The 19,074-nt window shown below is 45.0% G+C and overlaps 2 protein-coding genes across 2 annotated transcripts in view; one reads left to right on the top strand and one right to left on the bottom strand.

The window, feature by feature from the left end:
* Positions 1 to 10,862, bottom strand: part of ERICH5 (glutamate rich 5) — a 42,418-nt gene extending 31,556 nt beyond the window's left edge. Inside the window, exon 1 of the mRNA XM_075920326.1 lies at positions 10,758 to 10,862. The gene's annotated coding sequence lies outside the window, so the exon portion shown is untranslated. The remainder of the gene's footprint in view (positions 1 to 10,757) is intronic.
* A 70-nt stretch (positions 10,863 to 10,932) lies between these two features.
* Positions 10,933 to 16,208, top strand: RPL30 (ribosomal protein L30). Its single transcript, NM_001286924.1, has 5 exons — positions 10,933 to 10,949; positions 11,032 to 11,082; positions 12,221 to 12,366; positions 14,045 to 14,175; positions 16,110 to 16,208. Exons 2-5 carry the CDS (start codon positions 11,062 to 11,064, stop codon positions 16,157 to 16,159), a joined length of 348 nt encoding a protein of 115 aa, NP_001273853.1. The 5' UTR covers positions 10,933 to 10,949; positions 11,032 to 11,061; the 3' UTR covers positions 16,160 to 16,208.
* Positions 16,209 to 19,074: the final 2,866 nt, after the last annotated feature.

Consider the following 19,074-nt stretch of genomic DNA (forward strand, 5'->3'; position numbering starts at 1 on the left):
TCCTGTTGGTTGGAGCCACAAATTACCACAGTAATAAGTGCCATAAACTACTCCTGGAGGAATTCTGCACCAAAAAATTAAAAATTCTATGCACAATATTTAAAATTCTGCAAATCTCACTTTTCAAAATAATAGCATATAATCACAGCAGTTTCAATTATTTTGGTAAATTATTTTATAATATCCGTCAGTAAGTAGATCTGTAACATTCCAGACACACACACACAAATTTCTCAGAGTGTAGAGAGTTAAGGAAACATCTACAACTACCCAATTCCTGCTTCTCTGCCCCTTCTCCCAAAACCCAGCCATGGGGGGCCCCGGCCCAGATACTCACATCCCCTACCCTCCAGAGCTAGGCTGTGGCCCACCCATTGACAATCACAGATCATACCCTTCTAGAACACAGGGATGCAGAGGATGAACTGCATTTAGTGTGCATATATCCAAATAAATATGTATTTAGTTACATGATTTTCCCTGTATCTTGGCCCTTTCCTCATTTTTTTAAATCTTTGTAGTCATTGGATAGATGACAGATAAGAAATGTGAATGCTAATTCAGCAAATACGTACATTGGTAGGGCTCCAGACTCTAATGTTCTGAAACAATGAGATATATTTGTTTGCCTGACAATAAAGGGATAGCATAGTGCATGACCCTATGAAAATTGGATGAACATGTTTGCATTTGATTTAAATGTGATCATTATCAGAAAACACAGCCTGTCACTTTTAATACTCATAACAAGTGCAAAAGGGAAAGTAATGAATGCAGGTGCTCACATGTTCTTATGTAACAGTCTATTAATTCTGCTGGAGAAAACATTCAAAAACATTAACCTTATTCTTCTGTATTTTTCCTTTATCAATAGGGTTGCCAGATGGTTTCAACAAAAATACCAGACACACTTGACATTACATCACAATCTACATTACATCTTATTTAGAAAATACCGGACATTTATATGGTCTCATTTATATTTTCTCAGTTTGTTTCCCGAACAGAAAGCTCAAATACTGGACTGTCTGATTCAAAACTGGACATCTGGCAACCCTATTTATTAAAATAATTTCAACAGCTTTAAAAGATGCTCTAAAAATTAGTCTTGTTACGGTGATAAAATAAAGCTCATGGACCATGTTTTTAAAGAGCAGCTTCCGTTTCTGAATACATAATCTGCCATTTGGGGCTAATCACTTTAGGCATAGCTCTGAGCATGGAGTACTGTAGAAGTTAAACGGAACAACCCCAAACGTAGCCCTTGGAGATACTATGACTCAAAGATACACCTTTGAATCACAATGCCTCCCCTACTTCATCTTTGCACTCTGAGCCTTTTACCAGTTGTAACATACTATCCCTCCTCTTTCTCTCTGCCAAGGAAAAGTTCCATTTACTCTGGCTTGGACACAAGGCCTGAATAAAATGGTAAAGTGACATTTGAATTTTGGTATTAAATCCCAGCAGCAATTCCAGAACAAGTTTTCCAGATTTTCCCGTTGCAGGTTCCCCCTCAGCTCAGGATGATTCATTCTCCATATAGTCTGCCAATCTACTTACAGGTGAAAGCCAAGGTGGTAGTTTCTATCTCCAGTGCCCTGAATATCCTGACCCAATTTAGGTGTGATCACCTCTTCCTCTCTGATCCATTACTATTGGTCCAGTTTTCATGAGAACCCAATTCACATGGCAATTTACAGAATGGCACATTTGTGATAACATACAGTACATGTATCAGGGGTGGCCCAACTTACTGACCCTCTGAGCCACAAGCAACAATTTTCAGATTTTCAAAAGCTGGAATATGGCTGCTGGAGCTCAGGGCTTCAACCTTGTTCCTGCTGAAGACCTGAACCCCAGTAGGCACACCCCATGGGGCTGAATCCCCAAGAATCCTTCCCCAATGGGAGAAGCCAGAGGCAATGTGTGTGGGAGGAGGGAGGAGGAGGTAATGTCAGATTTCTGCCAGGGTTTGCTGTTCACACTCAGTCATATGGTGTTGTCAGGCCCCTACCTTGTATGGAAGCTGCTGGAGATGAAAGACTGGGAGCTACAGCTGTAGGGAGAGGCAGTAGCAAACTGCTGGGAGCTGCAAGCAGAGCTGCTGCTTTTGCTTCTGGCTCTCCTCACAGAGCTAAGGCAGTAGCCTTTCCCAGCTGTTTGCCACTGTTTCTCCATGGGGAGCTAATACCTGGGGCTACGTCTAGACTGCATGCCTTTTTTGACAGAGGCTTTGTCAACAGATATTGTTGACAAAGAGCGTCTAGACTACATGACGTGGATTGAAAAAAAACCGATCTGCTTTGTCGACAAAGAGCGTCCAGACTGCCGGACACTCTGTTGACAAAAGAAGGCACCCGGAAGTGCTTCTGGAAGGTCACAGGGGCAGCCTTAAAGTCCAGGTGCTGCTGCCTGCTCTTTGCAGAGACGTGTGGACAGCCGTTGCTCTGGCTTGCCTACCTTCTAGAGGGAAAGCAAAGCTGCTGCAGTTTTTGCTTTGGTTGCCCTGCTTCCTTGGACACCACAGAAATTTATTTTCTGGTTTTTTTTTCCTGCTTTTCACCATTTATTTGGCCATGGAGCCTGAGCTGCCCCATGGCAGGCGATGGCCCCACGCTGCCATACTGCAGCTTCTGCTGCATCTGCATGACTCTATCATGAATCTCCTGCTCCGTATGAACCCGGACCATACCTAGGAGACCCTCCTCCAGGATGCAGGAGCTCTGCCCTTGCCCCCAAACTTTTTTGGGACAGGCAGATTTGGAGGCACGAGACGAGTTCCGACTGGTGGGACTGGCTTGTCATGCAGCTCTGGGATGACGAACACTTGCTCTGCAATTTCCAGATGCGGAATGCCATGTTCCTGGAGCTGTGTGCCTGGCTCACCCCTGCTCTGGAACACCAGGACACCCACCTGCGGCCCGCCATCCCCCTGCAGAAGCGGGTCGCAATCGCCCTGTGGAAGCTAGCCATCCCCGACAACTACCGCTCTGTGGGGGTATCAGTTTGGCGTGGGGAGGTCTACCGTTGGGGCCGTCTTGATGGAGGTAAGTCACTCTTGGGGGACAGGCCCTGATGAGTGGGGGAATTGAGAAAGGGGGACTGCCAGGCAAGGCAAGAGGGAGTGGGGGATGGAGTGGCACTTGGAGGTTGCTCCTCGGCCACCCCTACACAGATGAGGGGGAAGGGGGCATCCTGACAAGGGGAGGGGTGGAGTGGGAGTGGGGAAGTGTCCCTCCCAAGTGCTTAGGAACCTAACTCCCTGGTTTCTGTTTGTCTATTTGTCTCATGCTTCAGGTGGCGAGGGCCATCAATGCGGAGCTGCTGAAGAGGCTCGTCCATCTCGGGGACCTGGACAACATCATCGCCAGGTTTACCGCCCTTGGATTCCCGAACTGCAGAGGAGCCCTCGATGGGACACACATCGCAATCTGTGCACCGCCCCATCGAGCAGCCCAGTTTATAAACGGGAAGGGCTACTATTCCATGGTGCTGCAGGCCCTCATCGACCACCGGGGACACTTTACAGACATTTGTGTCAGGTGGTCGGGGCGGGCACATGATGCCCGCATATTCAGGAACGCCTAGCTATACTGCAGGTTGCAAGCAGGAACATTTTTCCTTCAGCGACACCTCGCACTCGTGGATGTGCAGATGCCGGTGTGCATAGTGGCCAATGTGGCCTACCCCCGATGCCATGGCTCATGAAGCTCTATACTGGCCATCTGGATGTGAGCAAGGAGCTTTTTAACATGCATCTTAGCCAGGCTCGCATCCAGGTGGGAATGTGCCTTCGGCCGGCTGAAAGGGAGGTTCTGTTGCCTTCTCACATGCCTGGAGATGGGGGAACGCAACATCCCGGAGGTGGTGGCCACATGTTACACCCTCCACAACCTCGTAGAGAGGAAAGCGGGGACCTTCCTGCCGGGGTGGGGGACAGGTGCTGATGGTGAGGACAGGCCATTTCAGCAGCCCCGGACATCTGCCATCCGCCAGGCTCACCAGGCTGGTGTCCAAATCCGAAAGGCCCTGAGGGAGAGATTCCCAGAAGGAGCCCACTGACTCTCCCCAGGGCCTCCCCCATGGGCCCACCCCTACCTTTCCCTCCACAACCCTCACTCTCTTCCCATTCAGAACACATAGAAGACCCACTTTTCTTTGTATATAGAAAATTGCTTCATTACAAACACTAGCAGTAAAGAAAATGCATGAACTGTTGAACAAAACTTTCTCTTTTAACTGTTCACCTGTTTATCCACAGAGTAAATGTGTCTGTCAAAAATAAAGATTTTGTAACATAACTGAAATGGGAGCAGAGCTCCAGCAGGTCTTTTATTTCAGGGCCAGACCAGGATGGTGCCCGCCTTTTGGTGCCCCTGAGTGGGTCCTCGTCTCTGTCCCGAGAAGGGCCAGAGGGGCCTTGAGGCTGGGCCATGGCTGGCACAGCTGTTCTGGCTAGCTGCCAGACAGCAAGGCGTGTCTGGGTGCCTGTGCCTTTAAGAGGCTGCAGCCAGGAACCACAGACATGTTGTACCTGAAAAGGGCTTTTTTCTGGAGGCCTTTTTTGTCAACAGAACTGGCTCCCTGTGTCCACACTTACCTTTTGTTGACAGAATTCTGGTGACAAAGGCGTTATTCCTCGTAAAAGGTTTACCACCGTCGACAAAACTGCCACGTTCTGTCGACTTACTGTTGACATAATGCAGCGGTAGTGTAGATGCAGGTATAGTTTTGTCAACTTTTGTCGACAAAACCCTGTAGTCTAGACACACTTCGGGAGCTGCAGGAAGGGGCCAGTGAAGGTTAAGAGGAGATCATCACTCAGTCTGTTGGGCTGGATTTTAAATTGTGCCCACCAACTCTTAGCAGGCTCCTGTCATCTCTAGGAGAAGCCCGAGGAATCACCACACCGCTGCTGGGCAGAAGCCTCTCCCTAATCTGGTAGGTGGAGAATTTAGGGAGAGAGTGGAAGCTACTCAGCAAGCTACACTTTAACTATAAAAGAGCCACATGTGGCTCTCAAGCTTTAGTTTGGCCACCCCTACTGTAAGTCAAGTATTTGACAGGTCAGTTTTAGAATTTCAGAGGGGTAGCCATGTTAGTCTGTAACTGAAAATTTAAAAAAAAATAACAAATAGCCTCACAGCACCTCAGACACTTAACAAAAATGTAGATGGTATCATGAGCTTTTGTGGGCACAACCCATCTACAGAAGTGGTTTATGCCCATGAAAGCTCATGATACCATCTATTTTTGTTAGTTTCTAAGGTGCTGCAAGACTAGTCGTTATTTTTAAAGTTTTTTCCTGTTTTAGAATGTTCAATGTAATTTTTTCTTTTTTCACTAGAGGGAGTTCTTTCCCATTTTTATTATGTCCTCTCACTTTACCATATACATAACTATGGCATATATAACCACTAGATTTGTTTCTATTGTCCACGCCTCACATTACTGTGGTGAAATTACATGTCATTATTTCTTGTTAGGAATTATGTACAGAGTGCCATCTTTACATCTTATGTCACTTTATTTTTCCAGTAGCACCTTGAAACTCTGACCCAGATTGGGGCTATTGCTCTGCTTACCCCACTGCTGCTGGTGAGTGCACGGTCTGAACCCCTGCTGCAAGCCCTAGACCCCCCACTAATCTTCCAGCTGGTTCCTGGCCAGCCCCTCCCACCCACGGCATTTGGGGCCATGTGACACCTTCTCCTTCTCCCTATGTGTCACCTGTGTCCCATGGGAGCTGCTGGATGGTGCCTGCCAGTGAGGGCAGCACATGGAGCTGTCTAACCTCTCCATCTCCCCAGGGAATTGCCAGCCACTCCCAGGAGTAGCACAAGGCCAAGACAGGCACAGAGCCTGCCTCAGCCCCACTGTGTTGCTGGATTGGTAACCCTTAAGGCTGGATTAAACGCCCTGACAGACTGTATGTGGCTCATAGTTTGCCAACCCCTGCCACTGATACACTTCAGAAGTACACTTCAGAAGTACAACTACTTAGATAGTAATAGAAATGTAGCCAAGTTAGTCTGATCTAGCTGAAACAAAAAACAGGACTATGTAGCACTTTAAAGACTAACAAGATGGTTTATTAGGTGATGAGCTTTCATGGGCCAGACCCACTTCCTCAGATCAAATTGTGGAAGAAAATTGGCATGACCATCAAATTTCAGAACAGAGGGGGATGAGGAAGAATAAAAAAAACAAATTGTCTGTCTTGAAGTAGATGGTTTCTGGGTATTTGTCTGGCTCTTTCAATTTGTTGAGCCTCAGTTACCCACTTTACGCCGGGGCCTCAACAAAGATGCTAATTATCTTACCCATTACAAAGATAGCTTCCCCAATTATCACTTCTAATATCATTAGCTCACAGACATTTATCTCCCCCCCTCATCTCCCCTCTGTTCTGAAATTTGATTTGTCCTTTTCATATGTGTTCACTTTTTTTGATTGTATCCCTTTGGTATATATGGTCATGCCAATTTTCTTCCACTATTTGATCTGAGGAATACTACTTAGATAGTTATTCCCCATTTTTTAGTTGTGCGTTTGGGTTTTCCCTTCTAAGGGAAGTCCTTTGATTTCTCTTTATTGAATTTCACCTTGTTGAACTCATACCAATAATTTTCCAATTTGTCATGGTCATTATAAATTTTAAATCTGTTGCTTTCAGACACATGCAAGCTTGCTGATGCCCAAGCTGCTTGGGCTAGGAGCCGGCAGCCCCGCAGAGCTAAAGCAGCCCTCTGCCTGTCATGGGCAGCAGGTAGGGAGCTACTCCTAGGTAATGGTTAACCATTACCCAGAAAGCATCACTGGTTACCTCAGCAGGCATTGTCCTGCAGCTCCCATCAGACACAGGCGACACCTGGGGAGGAGGACGAGATGTCACATGCCAGAAATGCAATTGGTGGGAAGGGCGGGCCAGCAACCAGTGGGAAGATTAGTGGGGAGCCTGGCGCCTGCAGCAGGGGTTCAGACCCTGCACTCACGAGTAGCTGTGGGGTTCAGAGTGTCTAGGTTCCACTGAAAAATAAATCACTTTGAGGCTATTTGCCATCAAAATCCAGTTTCAGCTTTTGACAACATAATTTATTCAACCCTCTCTCAATTTAAAATACTAATTTTGAAATGTACTTTAAATGTCAATCTGCCTATGTACACAACTAAATCCAATTCTTTAAATCCCTCAGATCACATACTTGCAGCCTTCTTTCTCTTTGTCAGAACTTTCATTGCATTACTGCTGGACATGCATTACAGCTTCGCCTTTTTATGTTAACAGCACTTTTGACATCATTTTGTCTTGCTATCAGTGTAAGTCATGTATCTGGCTAAAATTCTCATTTTCTCCTTTTACAATTTTTAGTGTTATATGAAAATAGAATATAAATATACGATGAAACAAATTAATTCCTATTGTTACAACTAAATTTATTTTATTTTATTAAAAAAAAACCTTTCTGGTTCCCGTAGACCGGGGTGGGCACAGCGGAAGAAGGAGAAGGGTTGCCAGGTGTCCGGTATTGAACCAGACAGTCTGGTATTTTCACCTCCTGTATGGTAAAAAAATTCAGAAAATACTGGACACCTAAAAAGTCCAGTACTTTCTGATTTTTTCCCAGACAGGTGACGAAAATCCTGGGCTGTCCAGCTCAATACGGAGGCAGCCTGGCAACTTTAGTGCTTATCAGGTTCTGCAGAGGAGCTGTCCGGCCCCGTGCAGGGAGGAAAGATGGCAGGCGGCCGCCAGCAGCCTGTTAGGGCCAAAAAGCCTCATCACACGTTTTTTAAAGGGGCCATGTTGGGATTTTTTTTTCTTAACTACTCTCAGGGTCTTTTTTTTTGGGGGGGGGGGGGTATTTTTTCTGAAACCATCTGGCAACCCTAGGAGGAGCTCAGTCCCGCCACTCCTCCCCTGGCGCAGCTGCTGGGGAGGAGGCAGCACTGGGCCTGAGACTCCTCAACGGAGCCTCGGCCACGCAGCCTAGGGCCAGCCCCGGAGGTGCCACTACTGTGGCCACGCGGTCCAGGGCCAACCCCAGGCCGTATGGCTGCAGTAGCAGTGCCTCTGGGGCTGGCCCGAACTGCCTGGCCGCGGCACCTCCAGGGCCACCTTCCGGGTCAGCCCGCAGCCATTTCCAAAATTTGCGAAGTGGCCCTTGTTAGAGAAAAGAAACTGTCCCCCCCAGTAAAAAAGTTTGGCCAGGCCGCTCTTGCTACAGTGGGCTGCAGGACTCCTTGGGTACATCTAAACTACATGGCTCCGTCGACGGAGCCATGTAGATTTGTTTTTTTGGCAAAGGCAAATGAAGCCGCGATTTAAATGATCGCGGCTTCATTTAAATTTACATGGCTGCCGCGCTGAGCCGACAAACAGCTGATCAGCTGTTTGTCGGCTCAGCGCGCTAGTCTGGACACTCCCCTGCCGACATCAAAGCCCTTTGTCGGCAGCCCCGGTAAACCTCATCCCACGAGGAATAACAGGGCTGCCGACAAAGGGCTTTGATGTCGGCAGGGGAGCGTCCAGACTAGCGCGCTGAGCCGACAAACAGCTGATCATCTGTTTGTCGGCTCAGCGCGGCAGCCATGTAAATTTAAATGAAGCCGCGATCATTTAAATTGCGGCTTCATTTGCCTGTGCCTATCTGTCTAATCTACATGGCTCCATCCTTTAAGAGTAACCGGACGCACCCTTCCTGCATACCATTGCCTTTAGAAAAAGGGAAGGTGTGAAAAGGGGAAAATAGCCTCAGACTCTCCCACCCGTCACCTTGGCGTGAGAACTGCGGGGCTTACCTGGTCGCATGAAACCTGCACAGTTTCGGCCCAACCCTTGGGACACAGACCCCCCCCACTTGGTGACCATTGGGCCATATATGGTAATATGCAAGCACGGGAAAGCAATGTGCAGATTTGGGGATAAATACCCATCGCACAGTTCGCTTGAGGAGGTCTTCGCAACACATGTACCACCGTGCGTGTGCCTTCTCGTAGACTTCAAAGCGCTGCCGGCCTGCTCAACCGACCAGCCACCTCCCCAGACTCTCAGGCGTAACCAAGGCCTTCGCAACCGAACCGATATCTGTGAAATGTTCCGTGTGCTGTGTAAGTTGGTATGTATGATTTGATTTTTCCTTGTTGTATAAGCTTAGTGTTGTAGTTGTTTTTGGGTAGTACATAGAGTTTGTAGTTATCACTGTTATTTAATTAGTGTAGCTGGATATTTTAAGATTAGAGACTATTCCCCTTGCCATTCCCATCCTTATATCTGACATGTTTAACTAGAAATCATAGAATATAATAAATACTGTAAATTCATTATTAACACGGTCTATTAAAAATCTTAGAATAAATACTATAAATTCACCACTGTCATAAATAAATATTTTTTATTTGATAAAACTGTCCACCTGGTTCTGTCCTTCCCCCCTTGGGTATGCATCATCGGACCTATGATTCTCACAACAGCCCTCATTCCAAAATTATTGCCCACCTCTGCTGTAGAGAATGCTGTTTTCACACAAACTTTGGCTGTGAACTAGAACTAAGGATAACATTTTTCTAAAAGCATGCAAGAGGCTAAACCTCAAGTCCTAAGTGTGTTCCTTGCAGCATCCAGCCCCATATCACCTGAACACCCTCAGAAACACCAGGCCTACTTTTCCCAAAGGAAGAGTATACAACCAGCTGGCAAGACTCAACTCCAGATCACCACTTTGCTTTATATCACAGAATTTACATTATATTTATAGCAAAAACAAGGATAAGTTTATTATCAAAGTACCAAAATACAAGGGACAGTAAGAACACTGACACCAAAGGGTTTCATATAAAAACAAAATCATAACCATTTTTGTCTAGAAAGCAAGTTAACAGTTGCTCATCAAAACATTGAAGGTAACACCCTCAATGACTCTTACACATTTAAAACTCACAAAGTATCCCCTACTCCAGGTCTAATTTTACACACCAATGATGCATACATCAAAGTAAGATAAACAGAACCAGAGGATCATGACATGAAGATTGACAGGTTACAGGAAATAATTTGCTCAAAGCATCTTTATGTATATTCATGTCCATAAGTCCATTTAATAAATCATGGGGGGGGGGGGGAGAAGAAGAGTGTCACAGATGGATTTCCACTCCATACATCTGAAGCATCAGTAATCTTAATGGACCCATGGGAAGGGTGACAGGAGAGGGATCACTTGATGATTTCCTGTTCTGTTCATTCCCTGTGGCCTGACCCACTATGGCTGTTCTTATGTTCTGTTAGCCAATTGCATGGGATTTTACACCCCGGTGCCTACACACCCCTTAGAGCGGTCACTCCTAAGGCACCCTTTGGACATGCGTTTCCCAAGACGAGGGATGAGCAGCGTGTCCCTGGAGCCGCACGTAACGTTCTTTGATACATTAAAATGCCCGTCTAGCCGCAGTGGCTATGCCCCGCCTCTGCGCCTCTTACAGCAGCCAGGTCCGGGCTGAGCGGAGCCAACGGACCAAGCCTACACAGCGACTCCCCGCAGCCCCGTCAGACCAGCCCCGCCCCCTCCCACAAGTCAGAGAACGAGCCCCCGCACCCCGCAGGCTCCCAGCCCCCTCGCAGAGTCCCGCCCCCCAGTGCCCGCGGGAAAAGCTCGCTAGCGGGCGGGGCTCGGGCGGCCGCCAGACCTCAGGGCGGGGGCGAGACTCTGCTGGCTCCTCCCCCACAAAGCTAAGACCCAATCGAGGCTTTCACCAACCTTAGCACCACCTCTCCCCGTCACGTAGCGACAGCCGCCTCGGGCCGCTTGCGCCGGCCTAGGTCAACCCGGAAGGGGCGGAGCAAAGTAACATCTCGCGAGAGCGCGCGCGCCGGGCCACGGGGGATTTGCGCTGCATTGTGGGAGCTCTTTCCTTTCTTGTTGCCCGGCCATCTTGGAGGCGCGTTTCGGGTGAGCGGGGCTCCGCGGGGCCGGGCAGGGGCGATGCGGGCGGGGCCGGTGCTGGGTAATAATCTTCTCGTTTGTGTTTCAGCTACCGCCGGACCCCACGTGAGGCAGCAACATGGTGGCCGCGAAGAAAACGGTGAGTGAGTGAGCGAGCGAGCGGGGCGGGCCCGGCGCTCACGTGGCGGCGGCAGGTTGCGGGGAGGCCTGGGGCTCGGGGGCTGGGGCTCGGGGGCTGGTTGGCGGCTGGTCTCCCGGTGTCGGGCGCTGGCTGGAGGAGGAGCGGCCAGAGAGCAGCTGGGGTGAGGGGCACAGCGGGCCCCTGTGAATGGGGGAGGCAGGGTGCCCTGGGTCACCTTGGGAGGCCTGTCACCGGGCTCGTTCAGTTGGCAGGCGACGCTCGCTCCTGGCGCAGGGTGGTATCGTCATGCCCCTAGCTGTGCTGGGCTGCCCCCCACCTCGCTCTTCTGTGAGCCCCGTGTGGCAGCCCGCCTCGTTATCACTGACAGCCTCGTATTCCCTCGCCTGGGGCTGTGCTCAGCTAGAGGCTTTACTAACTAGTTTTATGGGGGGGGGGGGGGGTCAGGCAGCATTATTGCCTAACTATTCCAGAACCAAGTTGGGGTATGTGTGTCGGAGCATTTAAGTCTGCCTTCCAGTATGTTATAACTTGTGATCAGTGTACATTCATTTTTGTACCCTCGAAAATATGAGGGGGGTGTTCTGTAAGTTGTCCTTTATAATTACAAAATGTACTACTTTACGAACATTGTACAAAAATAACTCCAGCATCCTTTTAATAGTGATCACTGTCACTATGATTGTATGAAAGATATACAGAGGACAGGGTCTGCTGTTTAGATTGCAATTAAAAAGGGGTTACTCGATGCTTCCTTCTAAATCTACTGTGTCTTGGACAGTTAAATTATGGTTTACAGGATCTTGCCAATATTCTGGCACTAAAAGGGATAGGCTCATACTAGAATTTCAGAACAATACAACATAAAATGAGTAGTCGTTTTTATTTAAATGCCAGTTAGTTTTTCATTGCATTTAAGGTGTAGATAGTTATCTTATCTTGAAATCTGAGGAATGGTGTCATGCTATGTTAAAACAAAAACAATTACAAGCTTTTTTGTAACTTGGATGTTTAGACATGAGTTACTTTAAGCTTTCTACTATTCAAAAGATTATGAACCAAAAACCTTATATTTAGTTAAAGCCCCAGTTCATTATTTGTGTTAAATGCATTACTTCATATACCTTAACTGTTACAGAAAAAGTCACTGGAGTCTATAAACTCAAGGCTTCAGCTGGTTATGAAAAGCGGTAAATATGTACTAGGATACAAACAGACTCTGAAAATGATCCGGCAGGGCAAAGCCAAGCTGGTTATCTTAGCCAACAACTGTCCTGCTTTGAGGTAAGTATAATTCTATTGAAAATTTTAATTCCTGTAAAAGTGTTTCTAAATTATGCTGCCTGTCTTCGATACAGCAAAGGAAGCTTATTAATATTTGTTGCATTTAGCATGACTGAAATAACGTTAAGGGTATAGCAAAGGGTCTGTTGACACTATTTTGAGCACACATGCATAATAACTTTTAGTCCATGTATACAATTTGGCGGAAAGTAAGTTTTAATGGTGATACTGGTTTTGAAATATTTGCAGAATATTATACTAAGTGTGATTGCTGGAGGGAGGGAGTGGTGGTTGACACAACTTGCAGCTCAGAGGCCAGATGAAAGGCAGGCTAGGTGTGTGAAAGAACTGGATACAATTCGCTTTAGTGCCTCTGTCACGAATGGGGGTCTTAGCGTTTATTTTAGTAATCGTGTAGCCACAACAATTTTTAGTGATTGCAGTTTTAAAATACTCCCTAAGGGTGGGGCTGACACCATTGTGCTCCTGGCCCTGCTATTGGAGAGCTCCCTGCCACCCTGTGGTGCTGCCTTTATCAGAGGCAGCAGTGTGGGGTAGCTAGCGGATCCAGTCTGAGGGGAGCTGGTTTAAAAAATGGACCCCTGCGCAGACCAGCTCCTCCCCTACTGCCCAGTACTTTTGTCTCTGATAAAGAGGCTGAACAGTATGGGGTAGCAGCAGCCACTAGTCTTGGGATTCCTGGGCTTGCTGTGGACAGATTGCTCAGGTATTTTGCCTGCTTCTCCTCTTCTCTCAGGATGCTGCTTGTGATTTAGAGGCAGCAGCAATGGGGGAGGAGGGCAGGTGGCTCTGCAGAACCGCTGCTCTGAAAGAGGCAGTGGGGGGACAGGCAGCTCTGTGGAAACTGGCGTTTGCAGAGAATCAGCTTAAGCTAGTTTGCCACAGGCACCCTTGCCTTCCCCATGGCCCCACAGGCAGCAAGGTGTTTATGTAGTTCTTACGACTAACCGATAATCCCAGGCTTATCGGTTAATTGTTTAAATGTCCAGGGTTCACTGAGTGGCAGCGAGCCCCGCTCGCCACCTGCGTGGTTCTGTGCTCTGCGCATGTGCAGATCGCTCTGCACCGGCTCTTCCAGGGTGTAATCTAGTCGCCACAGGCGAGTAGATTACATTGTTTGTTGAGCCCTGTAAATGTCTATGCGCTAACATCACTAGTCACCAAGAGAAGCTCAGATTTCTGTTTCCCAGTCTGTTCAGCATTTGACCACCTGCCTTCCCCAACCCTCATCAGCTACAGGTTCCAGTGACCAATGTGTCAAGGGGCCCTGCTCAGCTCCCACTCCCTGTCAGCAGTCTATATTTGCATCTCCTGTTGGCCCTTCTTCCCCTCTACTAAGGGGCCTTGCTGCTATTTGAACAGCCCCTTGGGCCCTCTGGAAAAGACATCACTAACTATAGCTGCCAGACCCCAATCTTGACAAACCGAATTGGCCTTGTATCTCAGAACTGTGATTAGGAAGTGGGAGTCCCCCTGAGGAGACATGGTGACCACCCCCAATACACCTAAACTGGAGGAATAAAATAAAGTTCTCTGCTCCATCTAAAACTTTGGAAGTGTGGTTAGGTTTCAAACTAGTCTGATGTCCCATTGAAGGATTCATTTGATGGGAATGAGTGAGTGTACCACTTTCTGATATGTAGTTTTTAATTCTCAGAAAATCAGAGATTGAGTACTATGCTATGTTGGCGAAGACTGGTGTGCACCACTACAGTGGCAACAATATTGAATTGGGTACAGCATGTGGAAAATACTACAGAGTGTGCACACTGGCTATCATTGATCCAGGTATGTGTATCTTGCAACTTTGACAACATACTAACCTACGGTCCCCACCCTGACACTCTTGCTCCTTTTGCTTATTTAAGACTCAATCACCAAAAAAACATTAACTGGATTTGCTATTCTGTTTAATCCTGGGTCATTTTTAAATAGGATTACCACTGACTAACGTATTCTAAAGATCCACAATTCCAAAGGCTTTGGATTTGAATAGGGCAAGTAGAATAAGAGTCCCTGAAAATCCTACCAGTTTGTGCTTTATTTTGTTTTGAGTGGTTAATTCAAAGATCAATGACCTGGACAGCATTGCCAGGACACAACTCTTTTTTTTAAGTATAATTCATATGCTTGACACTGCATGTTTTCTTTCTTGGGCTTGCTTTACCTCAGCAATCTATTTTCCCCCATTAAAGTGGATCTTTACAATAATTTGCAGTGGATGGTAATCCTGTTTAGAAATGGCCAATTAATGTGGCTCAGATACAATCTCTAATCCAGTTTTTCTTTTTGGACATACAAGCTTGAAAGTGAACATGATTGCTAATACTCTAACCTTTCTCATTTAAAGTGATTGTCAGCAGTGAGCAAAAAATAATTATTGTCTCTTGAAATCTGTGGGCTTAAAGCATAGGGAACTTCAGGGCCCACAGCCAAATTGGCCCGTGGCTTGCCCGGGTCCAGCCTCTGAGACTCAGGGCTTCCCCCGCTCCCAGAATTGGAGTAGCTGTGCTTGTGCTTTAGCCTCCCCACCACACCGCAGGTCTGGAGCACTCCATCTACTAGGCTGCCCCCCCACCCCCGGTGTGAGAGGGGACTGTGGGAAGTGTCTTCCTTCTCAGTCTGTGGATCCACATCAGTGAAGGGGTGTGTGTGTATGTGTGTGTGCGCGTGTGCTGTCGTGTCCCGCCCCCCCCCCCCCCAAAAGCACTACTTGTGTATGGTCCCTGACTGATTTTTTTCTGTGGGTCCAGAGGCCCCTGATGCAAAACAGATTCGCCACTCTGGGCTAAAGGGTGTTTGCTTAAAACCTCTAAGATGACAACTCAAACATTTGCTTGTCTTTAATTTGCACCAAACTATTCATAAACAGTCCAATTCTGCTGTTTGACAATGCATCAGTTAAGGATGTTAAATTTAGATAATCCCAGCACTAAATCCTGCTCCCCTTCTTGCTGCCTGATAGAGGCGGCAAAGGAGCTAGTTGAGTCACTAGTTAACTATCTGATAAGCCTTTGCTTATCAGACACAACTAGTTGTTGCTTTCAGCCAATTTGAATGCCTGCTTAAAGATGGGTGATAGAGATGCAGCTGTGTTAGTCTAGTCTAGCTGAAACAAAAGACAGGAGTATGCAGCACTTTAAAGACTAACAAGATGGTTTATTAGGTGATGAGCTTTTGCTTAAAGATGGTTTTCTCTCTCTCCTACATGTACCATTATGGAGTTGAGTAACTCTTTGAAGTTTCACTACATCTAGTTATTGTGTGATATAAATACAGTATGGAATTTTATTTTTAGATGCTTAATTTAGCTCTTAAGTCTGTATAATACTTCTGCTTTTGAGTTGATATTGTGTATGCTGCAGATATGATTGCTGCCTTGATATTTTAGTGATCAGACTAATCACTTGCTGTATTAAAACTGTGCAATGGACTTGCAATCTCTTAAATACTTTCCTTTCAAATAGTATATTTCTGAGAGTGGCCTTTATCCTCAAAACTATTTGTTGGTGCTAACTCTATTGAGTCTTTTAATGTGGTAGAATTTTCAAAAGCCCAGTGAACAGATTTGTAAGTGGAAGCTATTGTTTGTTGTGGAGTGACTAACTTAAAATAGTTTCCAGGCTTAAAGTGCACAGCTATTATGGAAATAGTTCTCCTGTATTTGTAAATGGATTTTGCTATAACCGCTTTCATGAGATGTATTTTTTTTTCATTTGCAGGTGATTCTGACATCATTAGAAGCATGCCAGAGCAGACCAGTGAAAAGTAAAAAATGGAAAAATGGTCCTTCTTTCTATAATAAAACTGGTTATAGACTTGTTTTGAAGAATTGTATTTTGTATTAATTATATTGTTTGGGGCACAAGTTTACAAATAGAGACTGATTACTATTACTGTGCCTCCTTTTCATTTATAATTGTTTTCTGCAGGAAAAAGTGTAACATTTTTATAGGCTTTGGATTTGAATAGGGCACGTGGAATAAGAGTCCCTGAAAATTCTAACTTTGTGCTTTATTTTGTTTTTGAGTGGTTAATTCAATGGGAGTAGGTCTTAAAACTGCCTTAAAAATCAATTTAATCGGAGATAAGCCTGAGGTGTGGAAACAAAATGGAGCTTATAAGAATGTTTAAAAATATAAAGACAAAAGAGGCTATTTGAAGTAAAAATTCTTCAAGATCCATGGAAGAGAAGATTTTTTTTTATTATTATTCCAAGAGGAATGTTGGAATTTTTTACATAGGGTATGACTTAACCATAAAATGCTTATTAAATCACATGGCTTTATTAAATTAAATGGTTGAAGAGGTATTTAACATCTCTAAATGTGCCTAAAAAACCCTAAATAATAAGCAGTTTACTCCACAAGTAAAAATGTTTTATAAGCATTTAATCACGATACCTACGAAAGGTCTAGGCACCATGGTTTTAATCATGTATTGGTCGGCTTAAACTCAGTCGGGTAGGTATAAATGAGGAATCCTTGAATTTATTTTTTGTTACATTTTATCAAACAAGTGATGTCATTACCAATTATCAGACCTTCACAAATGCCAGATGAAAACTTCATCTACAGCCCGTTACTTACTACAACTGGTATCCAATTATTTGTCACTTCTTTGCTTTAGCTGAAACCATAAATGAGAGAACACTGGTATTTTGAAAGGTCAGTGCAAATTTGACAACTCTTCTTTCCCAGGATTTCATTATTTTTGGTTTCATGTTTTGGTCTATGTATGTTAATATCAAAACTCAGTGTAAAAGCCTAGTTCACATGAGATTTGCATGGACCTACATTTTTAAAGGGCGAATTCATTTCAATATATCAGAACAGTGTCTCTCAAAATCTGAGAAGTAGCAATGAGGCATAGGGTTATTTTAATATGACGGGTTGTGGGACCCAACTTCACACCTTAAGGCTATGTCTACGCTGGTGGGTTCTTGTGCAATAACCAGCAGAATGTCCACACTGCCTGCCCACTCTTGCACAAGATGATTTACAGTAAAGCGTGAGAAGAGAGGGCTGCTTGTGCAAGAGTGCAGTGTGAATGTGTGGCAGGGTTTCTTGTGTAAGAAAGCCCTATGGCTAAAATGACCATCAGAGCTTTCTTGCGCAAGAGAGCGTCCACACTGCCATGGGTGCTCTTGCGCAAAAGCATGTGGTCGTGTGGACATGTTCTTGTGCAAGAACATCTTTCGCAGGAGTTCCTGCAAAAGAACCTGCCAGTGTAGACCTAGCCTAAGGGTTTAAGTGTGCATGTGGTGGGTTGTTGGTTTTTTTAACAGAAAGTACTGTGGGTCCCTTCTGAAGACCATGGGATTTTTTAAGATTTATTCAGACCACTATTAAGCTTAAGAATCTTGGTCTCTCCTCCTGGGGGGAGATGATCTTTCTGTACTGGGCCTGTATGGAAGTCATTGGTGCTATAATTTACTACAAATGAGTATTTAAGTGAGAGGTCAACTTCTCTGCAGGCATCTAGTAAAAAAGAATGCACAGTAAAACTACAACTTCTCTCCTGGGTGGTTCTAACTTTTCAGCAATCTAAAATAGCCATACAAAATACATACACAACATTGTAGTAAATGGCTGCTGAATCATTCATTGATTTGTGTGTCTTCTGAAGGGTAAGAATCTTTGCAGATTACATCCATTAAAATCTGAAGGCATTTATTTAGCTAAATACTGGAAAATTAACCCCTTGATCTTTAAATATTTATATTAGGATCCTTTCATTTTCAGAGGAAGCTTGTTTTTAAAATGCTTTTATAAAATATACAATTTGCCTGTTTAAATTCCAGTTATTTAAATTGGACAGTACACTAACCTCCACTTGATTATTAACAGGTGTTTAGTGTAAAAACTAAGTATCTATACTTAAGTATTTGATGTTTAAATTTCTTGGAGAAGGGTGAGGAAGGGTGTTTGGCATCTGTCAACTTCTGAAAGCAGATACTAATACAGATTTCAAATACAATGTAAACTCTGGATGTATGCTAGGAAGCACATAAGATGAAACTGCATTCATTTACCTCTTCTAGAAAGGGGGATTGAGCTAAATGTCAGATTGAAAGTCTCTTGCTTAACTAATGCTCTGACAGGAACTATATGTAGATTTTCTTTGACTATTCTGAAGAACTAATGGATCTTTTGGAAAAGAATTGGATGCAGAATTTCTTGTAATCTCATATCGCAAGTGCAGAATCCCTTTACTGCTTCAGTCTAGTTTCAGAGATTCTTTGTAACAGTAATGTTTTTCTTTACCAGTTAATTTGTTGCAAAAGGAGATTCATTAAGAATTGAGAGTCCAAAGCTGTAAATGTTTGAAAATTCATTTTCTCATTGTACTTAAATAGCTTAGTGCTTTTTATTCAGCAGTGTACATTCATGCAAGACCTATGTGAGTTAGTTTTTTGGTTTTTTGTTTTGTTTTTTACTTTTCAGCTGAAGCAAATTCATGTCATAACCTTTGTGTCTATCACACTTGAATACTAAATTCTGTCCTCAAGCAACTTTTTGGTTTTGTCTACATTGCAGAGCTATCTTGGGATACCAGAAGTATCCTGAAATAGCTATTCCTACATCTATTGAAGCAGCCTGTTTCACAATAGATTTTGAAATAACAGGCAGCTTATTTCAATGTCCCGGTAACCCTGAGTTACTTCAAAATTACCTTTAAAGAAGC

Source organism: Pelodiscus sinensis, chromosome 2, assembly GCF_049634645.1.
Source record: "Pelodiscus sinensis isolate JC-2024 chromosome 2, ASM4963464v1, whole genome shotgun sequence".
Classification (NCBI taxonomy): Eukaryota; Metazoa; Chordata; order Testudines; family Trionychidae; genus Pelodiscus; species Pelodiscus sinensis.